This window comes from Rhinolophus hipposideros (genome assembly GCF_964194185.1).
Source record: "Rhinolophus hipposideros genome assembly, chromosome: 10".
Lineage (NCBI taxonomy): Eukaryota > Metazoa > Chordata > Mammalia > Chiroptera > Rhinolophidae > Rhinolophus > Rhinolophus hipposideros.
In genome coordinates, this window is record NC_138056.1 from 4,010,107 (window position 1) to 4,019,791 (window position 9,685).

At 48.4% G+C, this 9,685-nt stretch overlaps 1 protein-coding gene across 5 annotated transcripts in view; it reads left to right on the plus strand.

Moving 5' to 3' along the window:
* Positions 1–8,495, plus strand: part of CPT1A (carnitine palmitoyltransferase 1A) — a 60,068-nt gene extending 51,573 nt beyond the window's left edge. For all 5 annotated transcript variants that reach the window (XM_081063813.1, XM_081063811.1, XM_081063815.1 and 2 more), the window contains 5 exons: positions 2,333–2,467; positions 4,046–4,198; positions 4,853–4,966; positions 5,169–5,261; positions 6,326–8,495. In XM_081063813.1, coding sequence (XP_080919939.1) covers positions 2,333–2,467; positions 4,046–4,198; positions 4,853–4,966; positions 5,169–5,261; positions 6,326–6,412 — 582 coding nt within the window. In that variant the 3' untranslated portion in view covers positions 6,413–8,495. The remainder of the gene's footprint in view (positions 1–2,332; positions 2,468–4,045; positions 4,199–4,852; positions 4,967–5,168; positions 5,262–6,325) is intronic.
* Positions 8,496–9,685: the final 1,190 nt, after the last annotated feature.

Consider the following 9,685-nt stretch of genomic DNA (forward strand, 5'->3'; position numbering starts at 1 on the left):
TGGAGACACTGGACAGTGGTCATAGAAATTTGAGTCTGTAGTTATTTGCTTCCTGCTTTTGGGTCATGTGTATTTTTCATTTGGAAATGAGTGGTGAACATGGCCTCTAGGCACCACCTCCCTGCACAGTTAGCCAAAGGGCAGCAGTTGCAGCATGTAGTAGGTCTGTGTTCTCTTACCGTGTGTGTTAATGTCTTCATAGATGTTGTCTTTTGACCCTGGTCGCTAGACCCTGGAGGTGTTTCGGTGGCGAGCGGCTGCGCTCCCGATGGCACCTGGTCGTGGCAGGTTAAGTGGGGCTGCAGGCAGAACTGGCTTGGCTCCGTAAGAGGCCTGAACACACAAAGGCCAGTGCATTTGCCAGGAGATTTCTAGATGCTCGTGTTGGCCACTGTGTGGGCATGCTGCATGATTGTGCTGGCCACTTACATTGGGACATTGGGAAGTGTGTGGCATTGGGAAGCTGACTGCCAGTAAGTCATTGCCTCATAGCTCCTCAGTTAACCTTTATTAAATGACTAAAGGACCAATTTAAACTTTTTTCCGTTCTTCCTTCGCCCCTTTCTACTGCTTCATAATGAGCCCCCTTGAAAACACCTGTAATAAGGGGGCCTGTAGGAAGCTCTCTGAAAGGCATGCTTGGTAAATAACTGGGACCCCTGCTTAGGAATAGGATACGGAGTTAGGACCCTCTGGGACCCCATCCAAGTGAAATGTAGTGACTGGTATATTAGGACGAGCATTCTGAGCTGGTGTTCTTTGTGCTGGGTGTTGGGGCGTCTCCTGGGTTGACTTAACAAGACTAGCCTGCCACAGGGTACCTTCTGTCACCGTGGAGTCCCCAGGGCCTGTATATCTGAATGCCCAGGAATGTTGTCTGCTCAGGAAAAACTTGGGTCCACAAACTGCCACTTTTCCATCCATGCTGGGAACCTGCTCGTCCTTGAGATAGCTGGTGGCCATGGGCAACCACCCAAGACAGACTGCAAATGATTTCCTCCTACGGTGCGTGTGGCTGGCTGCCACGTACTCCTCGGACCCTGTTTCTGTCCTCGCCTGCTGCTGCCATCAAGAGCCCTTGCTATGCTGTCATCACAGCACCTCCCGGGTCTCAGCTTCAGGCCACCAGCTCTTCTGCCATTCTCGTCCCCTTTCTAGTGTGGACCTGATCAGGACCTTCACCCATCTTGCCCTCCCTTTTCTCCTCTCTGGGCATAGATTCCCCAATCTATTGCCATTGTCCCTTACCGTGGCCCTGTGGCCCCAGCACAGCAGAACCACCCCCAGTTCAGTCTAGCCCTCTGCCTGCTCAATCCTGTACTCGAGAAGCTGGCGGCGTGGCCAGAGGAAAACCCCAAGCCCCTGGCTCGTCTCACTTGATTGTCAAGTGCTGACTCTGGAGTCCCAAGGCACCCACTCTCTACACCCCTAAATGCCCAATTCACCCCTCCTCTGATGCCCAGCACCTCCTCTCCATCCTTACTCTTTTTTTTTTTTAATTGGGGAATATTGAGGAACAGTGTGTTTCTCCAGGGCCCGTCATCTCCAAGTCGTGTCCTTCAATCTAGTTGGAGGGCGCAGCTCAGCTCCAAGTCTAGTCACCGTTTTCAATCTTAATTGCAGGGGGTGCAGCCCACCATTTTATGCGGGAATTGAACAGGCAACCTTGTTGAGAGCTTGTGCTCTAACCAACCGAGCCATCCGGCCGCCCCTCCATCCTTACTCTTAACAGGCGACCTTGTTTTACCCAGAGAACGAGAGCTTTCGGAAGCCCTCCTGTCTGCCGCCCCACGGTTGCTCCCTCCTGCATCATCTTTCCTCCCGTCTGGTGGGGGAGCTGTTCGTGCTTCAGGCTCCGGCCACCTGCCCTCTGGCCACCAGCTGAGGGACATTCCACCTGACCCCTCCCCTCTCTTGAAACCCTAGTCTCTCTACTGGATATTCTCACCATCACCCAGATACGATGGACTATCTCCTGCCGACACTTTGTCTTAAATAATTTCAAACGGTTGCATGCAGACCTCGTTGCCGTGTGTTCCTTCCATAACCGTGTCCCCACTCGCGTAGGTGTGTGAAACTCGGGAAATTGTGCCGTGAGATCCATTGCATCTGGAAGTGGAAACCTGGGTTACCCAGAAACTGACCCCCTGGGCCTTTCCGAAGCTAACGACATCTCCATCTGCCTGCTGCATGACCCCCTATAAAAACAGACGATAACTAAAAACTAAAGCTAAGGATGAAGCCTGCTTTTCCTTGCTGACCTTAACCGATCCCGTCTTTTGTGTTTGAGTTCATTGGCATGCCTTGTAGGAAAATATTTTTCTTTTCCCAGGACATGGGCAAATTTTGCCTCACGTACGAGGCCTCCATGACCCGGCTGTACCGAGAGGGGCGGACGGAGACAGTGCGCTCATGTACCACGGAGTCCTGCAACTTCGTGCTCGCCATGTCGGACCCCACCCAGACGGTAAGGTGCCGCTGGGCTGCAGAAACAGCGCTTTTCACCGTGTCCAGAGAAGGACTCCTGAGGCCTCTCTGATAAAATCCTGTGCATACCTGCTTCTCCTTTCCTCCACCCTTTCAAGGGAACAAAGTGTTAAAATGTAACATTCGGGACCTGCACAAATAGGTTAGTTTGTGTCAGTCCCCTGTCATTCTGTAACTGGTATAAATCAGGTGATACTTCCTAAGAGTCTTTAAATTAGCACAGTACACAACAGGGGAATGAAGGCATCCGAGGTTGGTCCTGTAGGACAGCACAAGTAGTTGGTATCTAGGTGTGTCTAGCTGACGGGTGGTGACCGTCCCACAGGTGCTTTTGGGTCGGGGTAACTGCAACCCCGAGCAGGCTGGTGCTAGGGCTTCCCAAACACGGCTTTTTAACATCCTGGCGGTAGCCTGTGAAGTGTTAGCTGTTCATTTTTGTAAATAAAGGAATAGATCAGATGAATCCAGCCAAGGTCTGCCTGACCCAGCGCACAGGCAATTATGCTGATGCCCAGGAGACATGGACGGGGCCGCCTGCTCTGCTCTGCTCTGCTCTGCTCTGCTGTGGTGGGGGGGAATCTTTGTCCTGGAAGCGCTTCCATTCTGGGAAAAGAAAGCAAGCAATAGGTGTTATGACAGAGTGCTCGGAGCTGTCATGAGCTGCCTTCAGAAACAGCCTTGAAGACCAGGTCTGGCGTTGGTGGGTCCCAACCTAGACAGATCTTGACTCATTCTTGACCTAACAGAGCCCAGAAGAACCCGCAGCAGCCTTTTCGGGTCAGACATTAAGGCCCAGAAGCGCTGTTGCTGCAGAGTTGTTAGATCACTTTGGAGGAATATTTGCGACCCGCTGCAACTCGAGGTTTCCTGACTACTTAGTGTTCCCTAAAAGTAAAGGCCCAAGTGAGAGGCGACAGGCATTTATTTGAGAGCAGAAAGACAATAGCTGTTCGGGAAGCATTGATTCAGGCAGAAGCCCGAATGGTGTTCCCACGGACAGTTACGTTGATTCTATCGGTGCAGATACGCTAACAGAGAGAAGCTAATTCTACACAATGCTTTTAATTTTCAGTGTGGTAGGGTGGTCATAATACCTGCTTTCTGGTTTTTTGTGCAAGCAGTTCTTTGGGGCACAATGTTGCTTTAGGCCAAGTCCAAAGGTTATTTTGCCCTAAATTTTCACATTCCAGAGGTTTGAGGAATAAGACATGCAAGGTGGTTCCATTGGGATGGCAGCTTTAACTCCATTTTAAAGCGTCTCCGTTTATTTTATTTATTTATTTTTACATTAGCAATCTCGTTTGTGTAAAGGGTGAAAGGATGCCAGGTGGGCTGCCCACAGGACCACCCCCCCACCAAGTGCTTCTCCAACAACCTGGGGGAAGGGCAGTCAGGGGGTGGGGCTTCTCTGCTCGGGGCACCTGGGCAGTCTCTCCTGGACAAGCCCCAGTCGCCTGCCTTCTCAGGTCCCCCGGGGGAACCACTGCAGAGAAAGGTCTGTTACCTTCGCCTTGGATCCGCACAGCAAACCTGAAACTTACCATCCTTTGTTGTTCAGGTTGAACAGAGGCTCAAATTATTCAGGATCGCGTCCGACAAGCACCAGCACCTGTACCGTCTTGCGATGACCGGCTCTGGGATCGACCGCCATCTCTTCTGCCTTTACGTGGTGTCCAAGTATCTGGCTGTCGAGTCGCCTTTCCTGAAGGAAGTAAGTTGTGGTTCCCTATGGCAGCTCACTCACTTAATTGGCCAAACCAAAACGTAGCGAATCAGTCGGACAGATTTTACAAATCGGAACTGGCTCATCAATTGGGTCCTGGGGCGTAAGCATCACTGTGGTGGAACATGGGAGCTGCCGTTTTGGAGGCTGCATTTCTTCAGTGCCCAGAATGTTTGGGGTCTGATTTCCTGCCCTGACCTAACTAGCTGTAAAGAACCTCCAGGGCGTAGATAATAGTAAAATGCACTGAAACAACTAGGAAGTGACAAGCTCTTGAGGATTTATGACCTTTGTTGTTACTAGAGTTTTAAGTTTATACATTTTAATTTTTAGTAATGGCTGGCTGTGTTTAACAAGCAGCTTGGAAAATTCCTGAAAATTAGCAGCTGTCTGACCAGAGCTGGTACCATTCTGCTCCAGCTCCCTCTCTCCCTCCCCCATCCCAAATCACTTAATGTAACTGCCACCTTTTCTGCTGGTGACACTGTTAGCTGGGGTTGCCCGTCCCCCCCCAATCTGGTGTCCTCACTGGCCCCGTCCCTCTCTCCAGGCCTTTCCCTGTCTCCCACCTGGGCTCCTTGGGGACAGAAGAGGATGGGATCGGGCAAAGTGTCACTGGGACATTTCCTTGTTTTACTACAGGTCTTATCTGAGCCTTGGAGATTATCAACCAGCCAGACCCCTCAGCAGCAGGTGGAGTTGTTTGATTTGCAGAGAAATCCGGAGTACGTGTCCAGTGGAGGGGGCTTTGGACCGGTAAGTGACCCGGCATCTGTGTACACAGAGCTGCCAGTCCCAGGGACAGGAAGTGCCCGTCTCAGCTCTGAGTGCTGTGAAGGAATGCCTGCCGATTAGTAATGCAGATGTTAGCAGCAGTCTTGTATTTGCATGTTAGAAAGCACCCCCTTCACATCATCTCATCTCCCAAGGTTAAATTGCCACTTACTTTGTTCTGTAGGTTGCCGATGATGGTTACGGTGTGTCGTACATTCTGGTGGGAGAGAACCTCATCAGTTTCCACATATCTTCCAAGTTCTCCAGCCCTGAGACAGTACGTACCAAAGTCCCCTTTTCTAAAGATAGGGTATTTTTAACCGTTTCTTTTTTTAAGGGGAGCATACCATTAGGTTGACAGAAAATTTCAGTTCAGTTATGTACTTTGACTTGGTTTGAACATTTTCACCTTAATGAATTTTTAAATTCTCTTAACCTAGTTTTAAAGAAATTGTCTTATTTGGTTGAAAATGTTTATGTCCGTGCATGGCAGTGGTTTTAGGTCTCAGTGTTGGAGTGCTTGTGTAGCTTTCAGGCTGTGTAACATTGGAGGGTGGACTAGGGTTAGTGTGTACATGCTAAGAAATACGCGTGCGTGATGAAGCAGGGGTCTGTGGTGTTCTCTGTGAGAGAACACGTGCCCTCCTTAGTGTGGCGCTCTTCATCCTCATAGTTCTCTCCTTCCCACATGGTACACTGCCTAGCAGGCAGTGCCACGTTCACTGCTTCCCCCCCCTTCTCCTGCCTCCCCCCACTTTCTCCTGCCTCCCCCCACTCTGGTCAAAACCGCTGTTTCTCAGTCTAGTTGTGTGGGACACAGCTCCCTGGCCCAAGCTCTATTATGAGCCTTGCGCTCCACCCGGCTGAGGCAGTGGGTCTCCGTTGGTCGGCCACTCACAGCTGCTCACGGCAGCCCAGCTCCAGGAAGAGCCGTTGTTCACAATCTTAGCTGTAGAGGGCGCAGCTCACTGGCCCATGTGGGAGTCGAACCAGCAACCTCTGTGTTAGGAGCACTGGGCTCCAACCATCTGAGCCACCCGGTCGGCCCGAGTTCTCTGTTAACAAAGGAGATTGGAACTCATTTACTGTGCCATGTAATGCATTTTATGTATTGCATTGAAAGTAGGGAGCGCTTCAGATTAAAAACTCACCCCCACAGATGCGTGACCTGTTATGTCTGTCAACCCTTAATGTTTCTCTCAATGATTAAGCCATGAAGTTGAAGCTTAGGGACTTTGGCAAACGGGTGTTCGTTGTTTGAGTTAGGTTATAAGTGGAAAGGCCCAAAATGTGGGAATTGCCACGTTGTGATGTGCATTTGCTTTTTGTTTCCCATGAAAGGATTCTCATCGCTTCGGGAAGCACCTGAAACAGGCAATGACTGATATCATCACTCTGTTCAGCGTCAGCTCCAATTCCAAAAAGTGATCCCCGCGAGAGCTGCCCTGAGGGAACATGAGCTCTTCTGACAAAAACCAAATGAAAAATAGCTGTTAGTCCTGATTATAGTTCAGGATGAAAAATTGCTCTAAAAATCTCAGACATTTTCCTGCCATCGAGGGTGTGGTATTTTTTTTTTTCTCCTAGAACAGCAGACTGTCTATCACGTGAAGTATAACCATCCTCCTTCCAGGCGGGTCCGAACTTCAGGAACATTTGATAAGTGCCCCCCCGAAAGTCTTCGCATCAACTTGGGTTTATTAAGGGATAAAAATATTGTTGAGCTCATTAAGATATTAGTGGGGTTGTGACTTCACATGTGTTGGAAACGGAATTGTCGTACTTCCTCGGCTGTGACCGAATACCTGGTACTTACGGGCATTTAACATTAGCAGCATAGTATAAACATGTTTTGTTCAGAGAGGGAAGCATTCAGTTGGAGATGTTAACAGTTAATAGCTGCCACACATGTAACGCACTAACAGGACGCCATGCTTTGGGAAACCGTTTCTGTCACCGTGCGTAACTGTTCTCATCTGGTCTGCTCATGTGTATTTGCCTCTCCATGTCTGCCACGTCTTTAGTTTTCCTGACCTTGCGAGTCTTCAAAACCCAGTGCCTTAAAAACGGAAGGCCCTAAAATGTGAGGGAGACCATATGAAAGATTTATTTTTTGGTGAAGACTTTAAGTGGAATAGTGGGTCTCTTATTCCCTTCTCAATGTCCTGAGTGAATAGCCCTAAATAGGCATTTTCCTGTGGTTACTCCCACCCCTAGAAAGACCAGCTCTGTGAGGGTAGCTATGCTGGCTCCCCCATCAGACTGTGGGGGTCAGAAATAGGGAACCAGGAGGAAATGATGGTCAAATATTATGTGTCTGGAGCATTCCCTGGTGAATAAAATATAATATGTGCCTCAGGTGTACTGTGTACCCAAACTGACAATTAGGAGAACATGACATTTGCCCCTGAGAAAAGAACAAAACTTGAGAAATGGGAAGGGGGACCTCAAAATGGTCAGGAGAGTCAGCTTCTAATCCCACCTGGTAGAGAAGACCCACTGTTTGCAGAAGCGATGGGGGTAGATGGAAACAGTGCATCTGGTCATCTCAGTGACCAACTAAAGTGTCACAGGTGATGGCAGCTGACTTGAACACAGCCTACCCTTCAGATGCGAGTGCCTTGTCGAAAGACGGTGAGTGACCAAAAAGCAGTTATGCACTGAATCGTCTTCAGTATTTAATGTAGAAATAAAGGATCATGAAATGAAATACCCACTGTCTCTGGGCTGTAATGACAAGCTTAGCTGTCCATTTAAAGTTGTGTATTTATTATGTTGACCACTTTGTCCTAGTTGGGCTTGCTTCTGTGACAGTTCTGCACTCTGGTTACAAGACGGGGCTGGGCTATTGGAGGAGAAGAAAGAAGGTGCTTGCCACGAGCGCATGCATATTGTATTTATGTTGTAATGTAAAAATTCCACCTGAATGGGCCAAATGTTTTTTTTTTCCTTAAATGCAAGAAATGAAAACGCAAAAAAAATAAAAATAACAGCCATAGTCAGAATATCTCCTGTTCACCTGTGGTACGTAAGAGCCCAGGAAGTGTGGGAGGAGTAGCCCACTCTGCCTCAGGCAGGCGTGGCTGCCAACCAAGCCCCATCAGTCACTGTCACAGCCACCTAAATCATGCATGATTGACCACTGACCGGTCTGTATTACCTAGTGTTCAAGTGTACACGTGTTAGCACTCATATTTGGGCTTATCTCTCAGGTTTTCAATGTTTCACATGTAATTGTTGCTAATCAGTGCAGTTGTCAATGCAATTTTTATATTCCTTAAAAGAAGGAAGAGTGGGTTTTTACTGTACATGTTGAAAGGAAGAGGTAAGAGTATTACGTATTTAATTTAATTCGGAACAAACCAGGGTGTTAATGGAGCTGTGGTTTGAATTTGTTATCTTGGACTGTCCGTTGCATGTAAATACAATATGCTCTTTCAAGGATGTAAATCTTAGAAACGCAGTTTGAATGTTGCCATTAATAAAAACATTAACCCCAGTCTGCCACAGTATTTGTTTCTCTCTTTTGTTCTGTTAAGAAGGAGATTATAAGTCAGGTACCAAGCTCAGGCCTTTGGGACAAAGGTGAGAAACCAAAATATGCAGAAAGGCCTGGGGTTGGGCAGAGCGGAAGTCCCTGGATTTGTATACCTGCCTGAGAAGGGAAGGTGTGAAGTAGCGCTGTGGATTTTCACTCTACATCCATTCATCCATTCCCTTGCCCTGTGCCTAGAACAGTGCCTGACACATAGTAGATGCTCAATAAATATCTGGTGGATGCATGAATTTAGTTTTCTCAAGCTCTTATTAAGCACCTACTGTGCGCTAAGTTCTGTTCTAGGCAATACTGTGGGACCCCACCAGGTTCTGACTGTGGATGGAGATCAAATTCCAGTGGGAGGAGGTAGAGAACCAAGAGAACCAGTCACAGGACTTCAAGTGTCCAAGGCAGAAGAGAGGGGTGTGGAGGGTGGGGTGGGGCAGGAGAGTAGAGGAGCTGGCAGGGGAAGGAGGCTAATTTAGAAACAGGTTTGAGTTGAGACCTGAATGACAAGACAGCTGGCTTTGGCCAATCCAGCAGGGCTGGAAAAGCATCTAGGAGCAGCAAGTGTTACAGAGGTTCCTGGCTTTTGATTCTGCCCGGCTTGGTGACGCAGCTCGGTGTCCAGGTGGCTATGCACACTGCATGTGATGTCTGATGCGTGGGAGTTGCCCAGTAAAGATGTCTGCTGTGTGAATGGGGTTGACGTGCTCGCGTGGGCTAGTCACTGTTCTTTACTTGGCCTTTTGGATATATTAACTACATACCTTGTAGGACCCTACAGTTTGACAAGTAGCACTCAGCTCTGCCCCTGAACTCCGCAGATTTCTACATAACGATTAATCCAGCCATAAAATGAGAGTAAAGCCATCTACACACACATAAGCAAATACTGGGCAAAGGGCTGAAAAGACTTCAAAGGGACCCCCTCTGTGAAAGGCAGCGGGATTGGGAGTGGCGTGGTGCTCAAGGGACCATCAGTTTTATCTGTGATATGTAAATATTTCAGTAGGAGGTTTATGTTTGTATAATTCAAGAAAAAAGCTATCTTAGTTTTCATGTGAAGAAGCCAACAGAGCTTTCTCTGGAGTCCTGCCCCATAGCTCACAGGGACAGAAAGTAAATTCTCCAAGAAGTTGACTTCAAGTCAAGTATGTTTG